Consider the following 18,788-nt stretch of genomic DNA (forward strand, 5'->3'; position numbering starts at 1 on the left):
TCTGTATTTTTATGTTTGAATGTTGAGAACCCCTGTAAATAGTTTTTAATTTAATTTTATTTTTAAATAAACGAACATTCTAGAAAAGACAACGAAACTAACAAAATGTGGATGTTTATATTTAATGTTGAGAACCCCTGTAAATAGTTTTTAATTTAATTTTATTTTTAAATAAACGAACATTCTAGAAAAGACAACGAAACTAACAAGACGTGCATTTTTATTGTGGAAATATAAACATCCACATGACTTTTCGAAACTTTGCAATGAACCTAGTGCTGCAAGACTAAAATATTATCTAAAAACTGAAAAATGTTATAGACATACAACGTTGCTAATAACTTTTGAATATAAAAAAAATCTTATGAAAGAGTGGCTTAATTTTGGAATTCAATTATTATTTAGAACAAAATAATCGAAACAAACTTTAAGTTAATTTTAATGACTTGTTTGTAACTACTGAAACTGTTTTGATGCAGTTTTAAAAATGTTTAAAACAAAAATCATTGCAAACCACTTCATATTTTCTTCTCTTAGTTGTTGAGAAGGCAAGGAGGAGAGGCGATAAAGTCATTGATTCCGTCGCAACCAACAATTTTATAATTTTGTTCCAAAGAACATTTTGGGAGGTAAGCTCGCTCTTTAAACAGAAATTGTTTCAGTCTTAACTCTTTACCGACGGGTTTTGACTTATGATAGAGATAGAATCAACAATCTTTTTGGTTAACGTTGTATGAAATTAACATCAAAGAATGCAAATATCTGCAACTTCTTTGGTTAAAAAACTATTTTCGAAGATCCTGCAAGGTCAAATTTGAACATTTTATGAGATTAAAAACTATCATATATCATATGTACTGATGTACATATTTATGGTCAATTGAAAACCATTGGACTTACTAATAAATAGAGTTCGAGTGTATTCCAAATAATATTTAACTAGCCCTGGAACACGATAGTTTTATATATACTATGTGGTTTTAGAAAATTATGCTCATAAGGTTCAAAAGAATTGTTGTTATTTATTAACGATAAAAAAAAACTTTATTTGTCTTGGACCCCTTTTCTTAAAAAAATGGGAATTTGAAAACGAAAGTGAAAAAAGCAGTCAATTTTCTTAAGGCCCTCTGTGATTGCAAATGATCACAGGGAATTTCTTGATAGACGACAATAAGCAAAGGACACATTTGCGGAAGGATTTCATTTCTGTTATGTATGTACTTAGCCAATATTAGTTTTTGTTACGTGTGCGAAGGCTTTTTTTACAATTCCTATCCACCGGTGCATGGTTAGCATACTATCATCACCTTAAGATCCTCCAAATCGTCGTTTAAATATTCAACGCAATCATTGTGTGTAGCTAGGTGGTTACTGCTGTGATCTTTTACTAAAAGGTCGTCGTGATGGTGATGGTGATGATGATGGACAACATCATCGTCATCCATATCTCCAATGTCGATTTCGTTACTGTGATGGCCAGGGGCTGTACGTCGACCACCTGTGATATCATCGTCATCGTCGTCGATTACGTTGTTATTGCACCCGATAAGGATTTCATTGGCGCTATTTTTTAAGATAAAATTAGACAAATTTCCACCGCTGGTGTAATCGTTATCATCAACGTCATCGTCACCAATATTGTCCTCGTCGATTATTGTCACGACCTGGCGGTGATTCTGTTGGTTCATTTGTTGTGATCGGTGTCGATTGTTAGCGATGTTTGTATGTTCGCTCAATGTCGCATCAGATTGTGATGGCTGGTATTGATAATGATGCTCATCTGATGTAATGTATTCATTTGAGGCGTCACCATTGTCAAGTTCGCTTATACTGTTATCATAGTGCTTGATTTTGTTGTTTGTTGATTCTCCTCTAGCCATGCCAGCCTGGATCACTGTGATCGGTGTCATGCGATTGCTTCGACAGTTAAAGTCCTCAATATAAACTGATGTAAGTGTTGGAGATCGCGTGTGGAGACGCCTTGCTCGACGGTTATTTGTCTGCTGCTGATGATGGATGGGACTGCTCGGTTTTGCATTCAGAGCAACACCATTGGCGAGGTCCACCTCTTGTTCTTCATCGCTTAACTGCTCTGGGTGGCATCGATTGTCAACATTGAAACCGATCTTATTATTGGCAGAGGATATTCTTGTAAGTGTTGCACTGCTTGTTGAATTCGGAACTATTATTGTTGACTTGTAAACTTTGTTGTATTGTAGAATATTTTGAAGCTGACTTCGTTGTTGTTTATGCTGTTGGTCTAAATGCAGCTGCTGCTGTTGTTGGTATTGGTTATTAGCACTATTTGCCATTATTATTGCACTCTCGTTACGTACCAAATATTGCATCTTATTTTGGTTATTGTTATTATTGGAACCACCTCCCCGGATAACAGTGATTGTCGCCTGCTGATTTTGCTGTTGCTGATGATTTGAATGGTGCTGCTGGTGTTGATGACTTGATGGCTCATTGACATACATGCCATACAAGCTTAAATCGTCATCACATATATCAGCCGTGGTATTAGTAGAAGAACTATTGATAGCTGTTCTTGATTGCTTAACTTGTTGCAAATTGCCATTCAAACTGAATTCCATGTCAGCATTTGCACTGTTGCTATTGTTACCATTCATTATTCTGCTATTATTGCCTAAGCCAACTGATGTTGATTTCGTAAGCTCTTCCGGAGAGATAGCGGGGTTATGTCACAACATGTCATCGTGATCTGGATCAGTGTCATGATCCTGATCCAGATCGAAATCGTCCTGACCCAAATCTAAGTCCATATCTGGATCATCATCCAAGTCCAACGAATGTTGATTGCCAGGCGACAATAATGATTGATTCAAGTTCTTTGGATCTTCATCTCGCCATTTGTCCATTGATCGGCGGCGAGCATTCATAAAGAAATTTCCAACCGTTGTAGGCTCAAGACCTAACTGTCGTGCAATCGTTACTTGCATTTCTTTTGATGGGCGTTTTGTCTCCTAAAAAAATTAAAGGTTGTTATAGTATTATATTTTTAATAATTTCGTTTTCATTTTTACCTTGAAAATAGCTTGAAGTGTTCTGCGTTGTAGATCAGTGAAAACAAGGCGGGGCTTTTTAGGTGTTGGCATATGTTCAATTTGTGGTTCATCTTTTCGACGACATCCTTAAAATAAAAAAAATAGAAATTAGCATAATATTTAAATAGTAAGATAACAAAACATCAGAAATTCGGTTTAACCATTTCTTTTCGCTGAAAGCCAATAAACAGTCAGACAATAACAACAAGTAGAAAGAAAGTGATTTACCTGTTATTGCAGGCGTGAATCCAGTATTATTATTACCTAAAATAAGAAACCAAAATGTTTGTTAGTTTTTCAAAAATAATAATAAATTCGTTTTCGATAGTGTCTCAACCGTGAAAAGAAATTTACGACCGTTAAATCTCTTCGTTTATCATAGAAAATCTATACATTTTATATTAAGATTCTTTTTTTCTCAAAAAATTCGTAATTTAAGTTGAAATAATATAAAAAGCAAAATAGATAAAAGCTATGTTTAAAAAATATCGCCCTGTGAGAAACTACTAATATTAATTAACATGATTTTGCTTACCTCCCCTTTGAGGAATTTGAGCAGCTGAAAGAGAAGAAAAGACAACAACAAAATATATTATTTTAATGAAATATCTTTACCTTGTTTCATTAAAAGTAGTTGCTTGTATATGTTCATTAAACGTAAGAAAATACAATGATTGTTTTAGAATATGTTTTCCTTTAAATCCTAAACCTTTTCTAATGCTGAGAAGAAGTGGTCTTATCTTCTATGGCAAAATTTGAATTTTATTAAACTTTTGCTTCACTAGTTGGAAACGATTTCATTTATAAGAATTCATTATGGTTATCTTTCTAGTTTTGCTAAGTTTTGAAAAGTGTCCTCAAACAAGATTGGCGATGGAATTAAATTCAAATTATTCAGATTCTCTATGCGCAAAACCATGTCCTCTCAGCAAATAATTAATCGACATGGTCAAAGAGAAAACTTAAGAGTTTTCTTAGCTCACCTCGCAATAATTTTGTGATTGTTTGGGAGCCGGGTTTATAAAAAATATAGGTTCTCTACGGCCAACACTAAGACTTATATTAAATGCCATCTGACATTCAGAGTTCTTACTTAACTTAGATTCAATTCTTTTAACTTGTAGTTTAAAAAATAAATAATGTTCTTAATGTCAGTTAGGTTGCAGTCTTTTTACTTTAATCAATTGGTTTGAAAGAGTTAACATATTTCAAGGTTTTTAAAGTCACAGTTTATACAAAAACATCTAATTGTTGAACAGAGATATTTATAGGCTTGTAAACATTTTAATTTACTTTCAAGTATTTCTATTTGTCTTCGTAAATAAGAATTTCAATAGAAAAGCGGATACTTAGGATTAACAAAACTGTCAATATACAATTTGAAGAAACTATAGTTCCTTCATCTGAAAGAGGAGAAGAAAGGGAAACTTAACTTCTGTTCAGTGCAGGATTTGCCAATTTGATGTTTTTACTGAACACCATAAAGAATCTTAATAAAAAAAACACTCTATTAAGTTTTTGTATGTTTCACCCGAGCACATTTTTCAACATTTGTTATGTCGATCAGAAGTTGTGAATTCCAATAACAACTCTGACCTTAAGATCAAAGACCTACAAACAATTATTGGATATACCGAATTTATAGCTCTTTTTGTCTAGAGAAAAGCTAGACTAAAAGAGGTAGTTGTAGTTGTTTCCAATTTTCTTAAAAATCAAAATATATTTTTAAATTTGGCTTTTTAGTGCTTAATCAATTATTGATAAGGATATTGATTACTGTTAAAATAATCGGTTCTCAATAACATATAAAATTAAAATAAAACATTTCATTGTTTTAGTAATTTTTTAGAAAACCGTTGAATTGATTGATTTGGATTGTTTGCTACAGGTGCCTGAACGGTAGCGATATTCTGCCTATCGACTAGGCCGAGAATAACGACAGAACATTTTAGTTAACGCTCTTATATTTGCGGTCACCGAATACGACTTTCGGTAGCACATTTGTTAATTTGTAGACATTGTTAGTTCAAGTACCTTACCATGATGAACATTTTAAATTTACTGAAAAAATTGATAATGACATTTTGATGACAAGTGAAAGGATGCGTTCACAAATTAAAGTTGCTAAATTCCTATTAGTTGGTATAGCTCATTGTTCTCAAACAAAGTAAATGTTGGAATTAATTATTCAAATAAAGCTGATTTATCTTAAAACCATCTATCTATCTCAAAAGCATCTTTATTTGTGTTTTCCATACAAATACCAAACTCCATTACAAAAAACTGTTTTACCTTATCAAGTGAGTCCATGTTAAATATATTACCGTTATTCAGAAGAATTAACGTACATGAATTGTGAATTCCAGAAAATTTAAGAAAGCTTTTCTTAAGTCAATTCAAAACAATTTTGAGGATGCCTCAGTCATGAGAGTATAAGTTGGGTAGGGTATTTATTTTAAAAATATTTCTTTTTGAAATTGACTGGAAAAGGATTTAAGGATCATAATATATTTTTTAAAGATAAATAAATACAACTGATCCACCGGAACAATATAAGCAAGTACTCAAGTAGCATCTAACCAATTCGAAATATTTGTGTTATAATGTATGTGATTTTCAAGGTTGACTTACCTTCTGCATCTGAAAAGAAATAAAGGAAGCACATGTTATAAGGAGTTAAAGGTCAGATGATTGTAAAGAATCTGAAAGCTCAACGACGGTTATGTTAAGGTTTCCTTAATTAAGCTTAAGGAATTAAGAGGATAATTTCCTAAACAAATCCTAGACTTTATTGAAATGAAACAATATTATTTTGAATCACCGCACAATCACATTTATGAAACACAAATAAAATTAAATGCGAAAATCTTTAAATACTTAAAGACTCTGGTGCCATCTACTTGAAATTTCAATTTATTAACTCTATTTGCTGTACCCAAACTGTGATAACACAGTCAAAGTTATTTTACGAAGTGTCTAAATAATGTTGTGCCCATTTTGTTTTTGAAATTTGGTAATTTGAGAGATACTGTGATGCTGCGTTTTGCAATGGGCTTAATGTCAATGAGATCAAACAAATAGTTTTGTCACGAACTTTGATTCGTGCCTTTGAAAATCATCAGTTGTCAATGGTTTTCGATTAACGGCTATTTAGCGAAATTTGAAAAAAAAACGATCGGTGTTTCATTCAATCTTTCCAATCAAATTTTGTATGATGTTTTTGGCATTTTAAAATAACCAAATATAGTATTGGGACAGTTAATTTTTAGTACAAATAATTGTAGGGACATTTCCGCTAAAAATTATTAAATAATTTGAGAGATTTAAATTAGACCCTATTTTGCACTTCAATCTTTAAAGATTTATTTTGACAAATATTTTAACGTCTTAATGCTGTTTGTTTATTTGTCAATAAACTTTCTTTATTTTTTAAATTTCCAGAACTGTATGAATTTTACCACAAAAAGAGTCAAATCGAAAGTTGTCTATTTCAGAGATTGTATTAAGCAAATTAAAAAAAACACATTGTTGTTTTGTCGAGAACAGAAAACTACACTCTTTAAGAAACTTACGACTTCTACAAAGTTTAATCAAACGGAATAGTAAACAAATTTTTCGTTAAATTGTCTTAAGCAAATTTGGAGTGTAGTACCCGTGGCATGATGGTTAGTGCTTTGGACTGTCATGCAACTGGTCTTGGGTTCAATCCCTGCCTGTGCAACGTTAATTTAAAAAAAATAATTTGCGCAGGTACTGCCTCTTGCGAGGTATTGACAAATCCTTCAAGAGTAAATCTTGCCATGAAAAAGTGCTTTCTCAAATCAGCCGTTCGGATTCGGCCTTAAATTGTAGGTCCCTTCTATTCCTGACAACAGTACTCGCACACAGGAATGGTTGAGAGTTGTAAGTTACTAGGCCCTGGTTCACAACGGACTGTTGCGCCACCCAATTTAATTTAATTTAAATTTGGAGAGAAAAAATTGTTGGAAAATTTATAAGCTATTTGATAAATTCTTAGTTAAGGAAACCGTCTATTATAAAACTAACTCTCAAGTGGTAATAAAACATTGTCTTTTTTGGGGTAGAAATTGTTACACGGTATGCTTTGCATGATCATCAAATCTCTAGTCTTCGAACAGCTTATCGAAGTCAATCTTGATCTTACGCGATCTTCTGTCTTATAACTAAATACTTTTCAATTGATGTAATAACCTATCTTTATATTTTCAAATGCATTTTTAAACTGATCATAATCAGAATGTAACTAATAATATCTTGAAGCTAAATTAATGATTAGCATTTTGACATACAACATAAAAAACATAAAAATAAAATAAAAAAAATAAAAAAATTTATGATATTTGCGAAAAGTATGACTTTCTACTTATATTTGTCAAAATAGACATTTCCCCTCGGATCAATATCAGTGAAATTTGTTTTAGACATCAAGGCAAAGTTACTACCAATTGACAAAGTTCCCCGTTATCATGCTGTAACTTTTGAATGATAAATGCTACAAAAACATTATTCAACTAGACTTTCGCATATTTTGTCTAAACAGTATTACTCGTATGTATCTAAAAACACTTCTGGCAATAACTGAAGTTGAATTGTTCCTCTATATTATATAATATGTCCATAAAATGGTAACGCTGTTGGAAAACATTGTATGTTATTTGTGAACTATTAAATAGTCTACAAAAAAACTCGACTTTTACGTAACAAAATATTTATATAAAAGTAATTGTCGAAATTTTGTATCCTATTAGTGTTGCTCAAATTTGGTCAAACCCTTGAAAATGGTTGCGTTCTTATTTCTTTTAATGACGGAATTTTCGACATACAATTATTTTTTTTAGTTGAAACAATTTCCTTATAGCAAAAAATTAGTTAATTGGGTAAAACGGTAATTTTATTCCTTTTTAGGAAGATTGGGTGGTAGGAGTAAAACATACATATTTAAGACGCTTTTACAGGTTTTTTCTTCTCTTATTTTAATCAGATATTTTTAAATGGGAAGTTTTTTTATAGCTACCTAAGAAATATCGAAAAATAGGAAAAAATATATATATGTGAAAAATTACAGAGTATTGATTTATAACTCACCCGCCATTCTTAATGCCGACATCCTTTGAAATTCAGGCTCCTGAAGCCATTTAAACATCCGCCTAAACGTCTCCCTTCCCGATTTCAGTTTTGACCATGGCTTCGGGTTCCGTAGCAAGTCAGATAGGGTTCCTTGAGACCGGCATAATACTCGCTGGGCGAAAATTGCTTGTGGTATGCTATACCGTTTAAGTTCAGCCGATATCCGCTGAGCCAGTTCCTTTGTATTGATCTCCTCGAGATCACTTGCCACTGCAGACACAGTCGTCGCTGAAGTTCCATCGCCGCAGATGTTATTATTGTTGCTGTTATTGTAGTTGTTGCTTTGATTGCTGTTGTTATTATTGTTGCTATTACTACTACTATTACTACTGCTATTATTATTTCCATTGCCGTTCATCAGATGCATGCTACTTAAGCCTTCAGAAGCGTTTGCCGAGGAGCAATTTATCACTACTTTATCATTATTTGCATGCTGGTCTGCTTGGGATGAAGCTGACGATGACGTCGAGATTGAGGTTCCTTCTCCATTTGACTTATTGTTAGTGACATGATGCTGGGAGTGGTGAATCGATAAGATAGGAGGTGAAGGAGACTGCACTACTGAGGACTCTCGATTCACATGGTGTGTTGAAATTTGTACTAGACTACCGCCAGAAATAGCCGATTGCGACAGGGGTGATATAACGGATGAATGTGGAGTAATTGTTGCCATTCCATTGATTGAAGGTAGCGTTGAGGGGCTGGTGAAACTGGTGACTATTGTATTACCGCCTGGCGAGTGCAGAGAACCAGAGTGCGGGGAAAGCGTTGTAGGGCTGTGTTGTGTAGAGAGATTCTGCTGACCACCGAGAATGTCTCGATGGCCACCGTATGGCGAATCATATCCCGCTGGTGATATGCTTTTTTGGGGTGAGTGTAATTCTGTCTGACTATAGGAGCTTTGAGGAGAGAGTGGACTATGTTGCTGAGACATTCCCATTCCGGAAAGCGTGTTCGTGGGCGATGAAGAGTAATTATGTGGTGGTGACATTCCCATAGAAGGTAGCTTATCGTAAGCGTACGGCGAATTTACCCCACCCAACCCAAGCGATATGCCTATAGACTGATGCTGCATCACTGTGAAAGATCCACTCACATTTCCAGAGTGGCCGCCATAGGCGAACTTCTCCGACATGGTTGAAATAGGAGGCAAGGGTTGCAATGGTGTGAGGGTTGCATATGATGATGTCGGACTGAAGCCCGGTGGAGACATTCGACCCCCGTTTACTGAGGTGAGTGTCTGGTATGTTGGTTCTAAAGCACTTTCTATCATATCCGTGGAGGACGGTGTTAGTTTTCCGGGACTCAGAATCTGGGAATCACGCGATTCATCCTGCGGTTGAACAATCACAGACAGTGTTTCATGGCGTCCGACTGCTTGCTGATTGAGTGTGACCTCGTCGGATAAAGGGTCCGATGAGACCCCCATGTCAACGTTGTTTCCCTTGTGCTCCTGCTTAATTAGCTCCATATTATGCCCGTGATGGGTGATAATGTGCGAGTGTCCACTCAACGAAGACAGAGATTCCAAAGTGACGTCCGAGCCAGGGTAATCACCATTCGTCGATTGACTAGTATGATGTGAGTTGTGTCGCTGGTTGTTGTTGCGAAGTCCATCATTATTGTTGCGTTGGTGTGTGTGATGCTGGGCATGATGATGTCCATTAATATTTGATTGCTGTGTTTGTTGCTGCTGATGATGGCTATTGTGGATATGATGATTTACATGGAGATGCTGTTGATTTGAATGTGAGTGCTGCTGCTGCTGATGGTGTTGGGGTGGCGATACAGTTGAAATTCCATCAATTATCGTGCGGACCATAACAACTGTACCGCCACCTTCATGATGATGAGTGCTCGAGCCAGACGTCAAGTCTGTTGTGTCGATGACGAGCTGATCGTTTAGTGTTTGTTGATCGATTATCTCACTTATTGAGTCCATGCTCATTTTGCACGAAAAGGTTTTTGGTATCCGATATTGGTGACGAATTTTGAATTATTCACTTTTCAGTTTAGTTTATAAGAGTAAATAATGACTCTTTCAGCTATGCTTGAACGTATTGCCTTATCCATGTGATTTTACTTTCATATTACAAATCATGTCACACTTAGGGTCTGGTAAACTGTTTAGTAAGTTTTTATTTCTTCATTAAGTTTTATGTTGAAATTGTTCTTTTTTATAATATATAAGTGTAGTCCTACATTGATAAGTCCTGTTCCAGTTTCACTAAATATCTGAAAGGAAATAATTTTAATGATTAATGTATTAATTTTTGACGTGAGAACTAAAACACATTGAAATTGAGTGACCTGATTATCGCATGCAAATTTTGCATTATACTATGTCTTTGAATCTACAAAATATTACTTGAACCATAAAAAGACTCATTAAAAGAAGAACTGGAAATAAAATTGAAATCATACTCCTCATACATCTACGTTCCACTGTCTTTAATTTCTAAAAATGTTTATACATTTTTATTTTGGAATATAGTACAAACATTTAATTTCCTACTCAGGTGGTATACTCAAGAGACCTTGCCCGGCTTCGCAAGGGTGAACATTATCAGTTTTTTATTTAAATCGCTAAAAAAAAATATTTATAAAAATCTTTCCTATTCAAAACATAAGTGTAAAATTAAAGATTAAAGAACAAAATCATTTTTGAATAACTTTACTTGAAAAAAAAAAACGTTTGTGCGATACTGTTTAATTTATTTTCTGGACCATACTTTTTAATTTTACGATAACTCCTATGATATTACTGTATGCTGCATGGTGTGTAAATAAAATGCACGACTGGATCGGGTGCCTTGAATTAAGTGAAACATAAAACCAACGTCAAAAATTAGCCTTAGTGCACTTTACAAAAGTGAAATAAATCCCATTTTCAACAGTTTACCATATTGCACTTTGACGAAGTGAAATAAGGCCAAATTATTTACACAACTAAGACCAACTTATTTTTGCGGTGAGGTATGTTAGTTGGAAATTTATTATTGTTGGTAATTATCTTCATTACAATTACAGAGTCTGTTTAAAAAGATTTGCTGTATTTATTTCCAAAAATTTAAATGTCATTTGTTTTCTCAAATAAAGCTTAATTTTTCAAATTTTGTGTTAGAGCGTTTTTTTTATGTTAGTTTCTTATATATGCAATATTTTAGTTTAAGTTTAAAAATATATATATTAATATCTTATTTACATATGTTTTGCATTTCAATTTCGTTAAAAAAAAGACGACCCGTTTTGGAGATATCGAATTTCGAAAAAAAAAACGATTTAATATACTTTTTTAAATCAAAAATAAAAACAATCATTTTATATTATTAAGACAGTATAAGAGCTTGTGCAGAAACAATTTATTGAAATCGGTTCATTAGTTCTTGTGAAAACTTAAAAACTAAACAATGTCACACATGACAATACGATGGTAGAGAATGGTCCCCATACAATATTTTTAGTCAAAAATCGAAAGTTAAAATTTTCTCAAAAACGAACTGATAGGTTTTTAAAAAAAATGTCTTTAATTTTTACTAAATTTGGCTTCTTTCCATGTAAAAAAGCATTGCTCAAGTAGGGTATCCTCTATAGAACTGTTACTTTAATTTTGTTTTAGTTTTCTTAAGAAATACAAAACTCATTTAAATTATTTTTCTGCACGAGTTGCACGAGATACTGTCTCAACAATATTTGATGGTCAAAAAAGTCATTGCCTTTATTTTTGATTTAAGGAAAAAATATTAAAGATTATCTTTCTAAATTTAATTATTCCTTAAGCCTCACAGATAATCAAATTTTTTAAAGCCAAACATCTTAGCCCACTCTACCCAAACATTAATTTATGCCAGGTGCAATAGAAGGAAAATTATGCAAAATTTTTACACAATTATCTCATACTGTAAACTGGCAGATATTTACAAACGTGTGTGAGTACAACTTTATTGATTTGTTTATTATGCTTTTGAATTAATAAAAAATAGAGTAATTACTTCTAGGAAAACCATAATTCCTTACTCTTCAATCAAAACAAATTTTGTTCGGCGTTATAAAGAAATGAAGGGACAATACGACTGTGGATAGGAATTCTAACAGGAAAAAATTGCAACAATTAACGATTGTTGACCCAAGACTAAGTCAATTCGATAAAAATTCATAGGTATATTAAGAAAATATGGAACAATATTAAAAACCTGAAAACAGTCAAGGATGTACCAACATTTGAAAATATTTAATAAATAAAATTGAAAGATCAAATAACTCTAATTCAAGTCTATATTTTAATTTAATGTTGAAGGTTTAATCGTGGATTTGAATTTAATGTGTTTGTATTGAATTTGTCTGAAATAACTGTCCTCATTTCAAACACTTATTTTAGTCAATATTTGTATTTTGAAGAATTACGCTTATAGTGTATTTACTATTTAATTTGGTTTAGAATGAATACAATAGATTAAGGGTGTTATATGGGTCAAATATTTCCAATATCATTTGTGAGGTTTTCAAAAAAGACGTTAATTTACAAATATATGTAGGTATGTACGCGATATAAGGCACTTAGAGAAATAAATTCAAAACTCTTTTCCTGTAAAGATGATATCCATAACTAGTATTATCTTTTTGGAAATCAAGTTTTTTGAAGTTACCTTTTGAAAAAAAATGCTTGGTGAGATACTCAAAGGTTATTTAATTTAAAAATAAAAAGGAGGCTGGGATGTGGCCCACACTGATAACTTCCCATCCCGTCTGTCGATTTGTCTTGCTTGAAACTTATACAAATATTCATAACAAAATCATTTTTTATCAGTTTTTTTTTAAGTTGTCAGTTGTATTTTTCTAAGAAACTAGCTAAAAATTAACAACAATATTATTATGATGAAATTTTGTTTTTGTTAACGTGAAGTTTAGTCAAAAACCAACTCTTACCAATTTTAGTACTATTACTTGTCGTCGACAATATTTTCTATAAAATGAAATTAGTTTGAAGCCAATATGTTCAACTCTGGAAAAGATTTTTTAAGTCATGTTTTATAAAATTTTTATTTTTTGTTAAAAAATTATCAGTCTCCCAAAATTTTACCAGATATCAAAAACACTATTATTTGTTGCATACAATTATTTTGGAGGTAAAATTATTGTTTGTTCTAGTGAAAATTAATTTTTGTAGTTTTTTTTTATCTATACACAAATTCTTGATGACTTTTTTTTTAATTATACCAGTTTGGTATCCACGTTACACTATATGATAGATAAATTATTTATAGTCGCTAGCGTTATTTCTTCGTGAGATATTTTTCGTTAAATTTAATTTTTTTTTAAATTGTCCAGTTCTCAATTATATTGAGAGTCCTTTTTGCATCTTTCTCTGTAACTTAATTTATTTAAAGTGATATTTCTTCTTGCTCCCGAAAGAAGGAAGACGAAAAAAGCTTCCCTAACGTACGGACGTACGAACGTAATGTATTGTTCCAGAAGGGTACTCCCCATTGAACCATTATTTTGTTTTTAAGTGTTCTCAATAACTAATGGACTGATTTCAATCATTTTTTTCTGCGCAAGCTGTTATACTTACATAATAATATTTGATGATCAAAAATTGCATTGTTTTTATTTTTGATTTTTAAGGAAATATTACAATTTTTTTCGAAGTTCGATATCGCAAAAACGGGTCGTTATATTTTTATGAAATTGGAATATTGAATGTTTTTTAATATGTTTTAAATAACTGCATACTAAAAGTATTTTTGAACGAAGACAAAAAAAATGCATGCATACAAAATTAATTAAAAAAAAATCTATCTAAGGATTTTCAAATAAGAATTTCGAAAAATTAAGTTTGTTTTGGGAAATCATATGACATTTGAATTTTTGAAAAAAAAACTTATTTGCAGGTGCATTTTTAGATCTTAAAACACAAAATGTTTTAAAAAGGACTCTCTTGATGTATGAAAAAGTTTGTACAATTCAGTAACAGTCAGACAACAGAATACAAATTTTTTTGGAAAAGAGAAATAAATGCAATTGTTTCTAATAAAATCAGAAATTTAAGACAATTGAAAAAAATGCTTCCCAAAAGCTAAATTCAATTGTTAAACAAATTAGTTTAACTAAGAAGAGTAGATTCGGTGGTGTGGTGTCTGGGTTTAATTTCTGCGTGTTCCACCTAAAGTCTTCTTTAATCTTACTGCCCCTTAACACAAAATGACAAATCCTCTAAGAGTTATTCTCGCCATAAAAATTGCAGTTTTCCTTTATTTCTGACATGACATTACACACATGGGTTGGATTGGCCTGATTCCTTACGATATTTAGTGACGTTGACTTTGGTGCAGATATGATCACAAGTTTCGTTCTGTTGAAAAGGGAACAAATATACTTAAAAGCATCAGCCCCAAGGAAAACGCAAGACGAGATATCAAACGATAAAGAGTAAAGTTTTCGTTATTATAAAACAAACATAAATAAGGAAACCCAGAAAAAGTACAAGTAAGCTAGAACAGCACACGTACAGTAGCCAAAATCCAAAAAGATCTTATCACATGCAAATCAACTGGCCAGGATGGCATCCCCGCTATTGTTTTAAAGAGATGTTTTTTATCGAGTACATGGAAAATGGCATTACTCCAGGCAATGCCCAAAAAACGCGAACCATTCGAACTCTCGAATCATCGATCGATCGCACTTAAGTACCTTCTTTGAAAGGTCATGGAAACACTATTTAATTATCAGCTCAAGAAATATCTCCAAAATGGAGATAGGCAATACTCTAGGCAATGCCCAAAAAACGCGAACTCTTCTCCCCCTCGAATAATCGATCGATCGCACTTAAGTACCTTTTTTGAAAGGTCATGGAAACGCTATTTACATAATTATCAGCTCAAGAAATATCTCCAAGATCGAATGATCGGCAGTAGGGATTTTCTATGGTTTGTATCACCGAACACTGGAACAAATAACGCATTTGCTAAAACTAAGTTTGGAATTAAGCTCTCTTATCGAAAATAAGTGCCTCAGGTTTTTACGAATCCCTTCTTCGTTGGATTCGAAATTAACTTTCAGATTGTTCAACTTACGTAGTATTGGATTTGTGTCTTTACATTAAATATATGATAGTGTGCCTCAAGGCTCTGTGATCTCTTTGACACTTTTTATCATTTTTATTAATGTACTGAGTTGGTGATCCTTAGTTATGTAAGTCCTTTTGACAGTTTTTAACGTAGAGTATTTGAATTAATTGATGATAATACAATCTTTGAATCATTTGCGTAGTTTGACCACCGTCTAAAAGTTGCTTGTCTCACCCTTCATTAACGTAGTTTTAGAGGTTTTGATCAAAAGAAATACCCATTAGCATTTCTCCCCTCAAATAATTACACCCTTATACTCCAGAAATGCTCATCAGTATAGGATCAAAACAGGATCAATAACTGACTTTTTGATGGCGTTTACATGCCAGAAATCTGATTTAAATTATGATGCTACAAGATTCTTTTTCCAGTAAAGTTAATTTTATGTCAGTTTAAGACAAAACTCATCCTTGTTTACATCAAAAGGAGAACATTTTATAAAATTCCTTTTCGCTTTTTTTTTAAAACGGTAGCTAAAACTTTATTATGCAAAAAGGAACACACAAATTAAAAAAAAAATCATGTTGAATAAACAAATCAGCATTACAAAATCACTGGGTTTGTTCAGTAGGAAAAATGTTAAAATAAGTTTAATAGGGATTAATAGGTATTTTTAAATTTAAAAGAAATTTGAACCTTATAAATTATGCTGAAACTTTTCAGGTTTTAAAAAAAAATGTCAACTAAAAACTTTACGCTGTTTGACAGGTATGATGAGAAAAAAATCAAAACTATGAGGAAGTTCAAAAATAATATTACACATGATATTATAAGTTCCAAGCTTATTACGCCGCAAGTAAAATCATGGCGGGAAGAAATACTTTTATGTTAAGTTAAACTGTTCCCAATTTAATAAGAAATGTGTCTTGAGAAAATTGCAAGCATTATAGATATCAGAACGTCGGGTACATACCTTATAATAATACGACAAAAGAATACAATAAGTGGGTACACGTACTTATCCATGCTTATAGAAATGAAGAGGTGCAAATGTGCACATGTATTTAATAGCCATCAAATTGCCTTTTAAAAACAATAACTCATGACATTAGCTTTTTCAAATGATGGGTAGGTAGGAATAACCTAATTGTTTTCCTTTTTTTTAAATCTTAAATGCTTGTGAATAAAATGTTTTATTTTTTTTTTCAAGAACGAATGATAAACAAAGGTTTTAAGTATTTGAACGTTTTTGACGTATTGTCATAACAGAAAACAGAACAGCAAGACAAGCAGATGTCACCAATGAATACAGCCGACAAAAAACTTTAATTTGTACCCATAGCGCACTCAACTCGCATACATTTTTTAAAGGGTAAAATACGTTAAAAGAAGATATCATCATTATTAACTTTCAGTACTTAGATTCTAGTAAAGGGCTCCGCTGACGCTGGTACTATCAGCAGCACTAGTGCAGACCAAATGCTTGCCTAACCTTTATGCCTTACCTAGCTAGGTAACTTTCAGTATTTAGATTCTACTAAAGGGCTCCGCTGACGCTGGTACTATCAGCAGCACTAGTGCAGACCAAATGCTTGCCTAACCTTTATGCCTTACCTAGCTAGGTGAAATTATATATTGTATAGGTAAATAATAATTTCTGGAGATTTAACGCAACAGAATGCTTATAGCTATTCGGACTTGTAAAAAAATGTACGAAATAAAACTTTAAATCAAATAAAAGCTTATGAACCCACTCGAATCCTACTTATCCTTCTCAGCTTACATATTTTTGTTGTTTTTATCCTTGGTTTCGTTTTTTTCCTATTTTGTATTTTTTTTGTTAAGATACAATCACAAAAAACGGTAGATATCCTTTTTCTAGTCGTAGTATTCTATTTTTATTTGAAAATATTTCCCCCTTGTGTTGTTGGGGGTTGGGATACAGAGAAGGGGTAGTTTTTTTTTTTCTTTTTACACTACACTTTTTTTTTATTATAAATTATTAACACATCACTTCCGAAAAAAAGGATATATTTATTTAGAAAATATAAATATATTATAGGTTTAAAGTCTCAGCACAAATTTTACTATGATTAATTTGTAGTATGTTTGGTTAGTTAATTAAAAATGTAAATATAAGCGGAGGTAATAACTGCTCATAACCTTCGTATGCGATGCATAATTCCGACCCGATTTCCTGTTTTTTTTTTTGTATTATTCGGCGGAAACAAAGCTTGAAATGACCTTTCTTTGCAAAAATATTTGAATATAGAAAATGTCCAATACAGGTTGTATTTTGTTTGTTTTAGGAATAAAACATTTTGAATTTGTATGTTTCTTTTCATTAAAAAAGTTATTTAAGCAGAAAATAAGAAGTACCCATCGAAGTTGTACCGCACAATACCAAAAAGACCATGGGGTTGTTATGGTGATGATACCCCCGTGTAACCGTGTAAGGGATGAATAATAATTAGATGACGTCTTGTTTTTTTTTTCAATCACTTTTAGGCTTTTTTATATATGTATTTTGTTTGTTTCTTAGTCTTTCAAAATTGTTTAATAATTTTCAAACTTTGTTAATTAACTTTGGATTTTTGATTTGTGTTTGTTTTATGTTTTTTTTAAATGTTAAAAGTAAATAAATAATCCTTAACTATACAACGACAACCCCAAAATGTTCGTTACACAAAACGAACTAAACCAAGACTGAAGAGGATTGAGAAGTTCGCTCTTCCATTCGCTCGCTCTGTTAAACAAACGACAACGTAGAATTAGAGGAGTAAAGCAGAATAACACCAGAGCCTCGACGACGACGTACAACAAGCACAACACTCACACATTTACCCTGCCGCATGTTCACGTTCAAATTCATAGCTAGTTTATAATCGTCGTCGTCCTTCCTGTACGTTTTTTCTTTTTTTATCGTCATCCCTTCCCTACTCGTCAAGAGTCGCTATCGCTGCCGTGATGTTATGTGGGGTGTATAACGTACAACAAGCATAAAAGAAATGGATGTGTAAGATATTTTTATTCATCCCTTAAATAATTTTGATAGCAGAATAGCAAGTTGGTAGAAGCAGCAGTATAAACATTACCTTATTTCTATCACCCTCTTTCATAAAATAAGTATCCGTTAATGTTATTCCCTTATATTTGTATTTTCGTACCTTTGTAAATAATTCTTGGTTCTGTTTTGTCTCTTATTCCGAATTTCTTTTAAATTTGAAAAGTGCCTACTTATGTTTAACTTGTGCATTCTAATAAGTATTCCTAATTCCTCACTGTAAATTCCACTTCTAGTTGCCATTGGCCATGCCGGATGTACATGCATTTTGTTTCAAAATCCAAGCCTCGGTTGTGTGGGTTTTCAGATTTCTTATAAGCTGAAAAAAGCAGGTCCGGTAGCAACCCTTTGTCCACAATTTTAAATATGAGCTAAAAACAAATTGTTTTTGAAAATACAATGTACGTAGGTTTTGACATCTACCCCAACAGCTGTTGGTCT

General features: G+C 32.5%; 1 protein-coding gene across 1 annotated transcript; it reads right to left on the bottom strand.

Moving 5' to 3' along the window:
• Positions 1–245: 245 nt before the first annotated feature.
• On the bottom strand, positions 246–18,197 carry LOC129953280 (transcription factor mef2A). Its single transcript, XM_056066294.1, is given in 6 exon segments — positions 246–2,987; positions 3,048–3,154; positions 3,297–3,332; positions 3,604–3,627; positions 8,175–10,451; positions 17,067–18,197. Coding segments are annotated over 5 exon segments (3,855 nt in total). The 5' UTR covers positions 10,165–10,451; positions 17,067–18,197; the 3' UTR covers positions 246–1,289.
• Between the last annotated feature and the right edge of the window lie 591 nt (positions 18,198–18,788).

The sequence above is a fragment of the Eupeodes corollae genome, chromosome X, assembly GCF_945859685.1.
Source record: "Eupeodes corollae chromosome X, idEupCoro1.1, whole genome shotgun sequence".
NCBI classification, from domain to species: domain Eukaryota; kingdom Metazoa; phylum Arthropoda; class Insecta; order Diptera; family Syrphidae; genus Eupeodes; species Eupeodes corollae.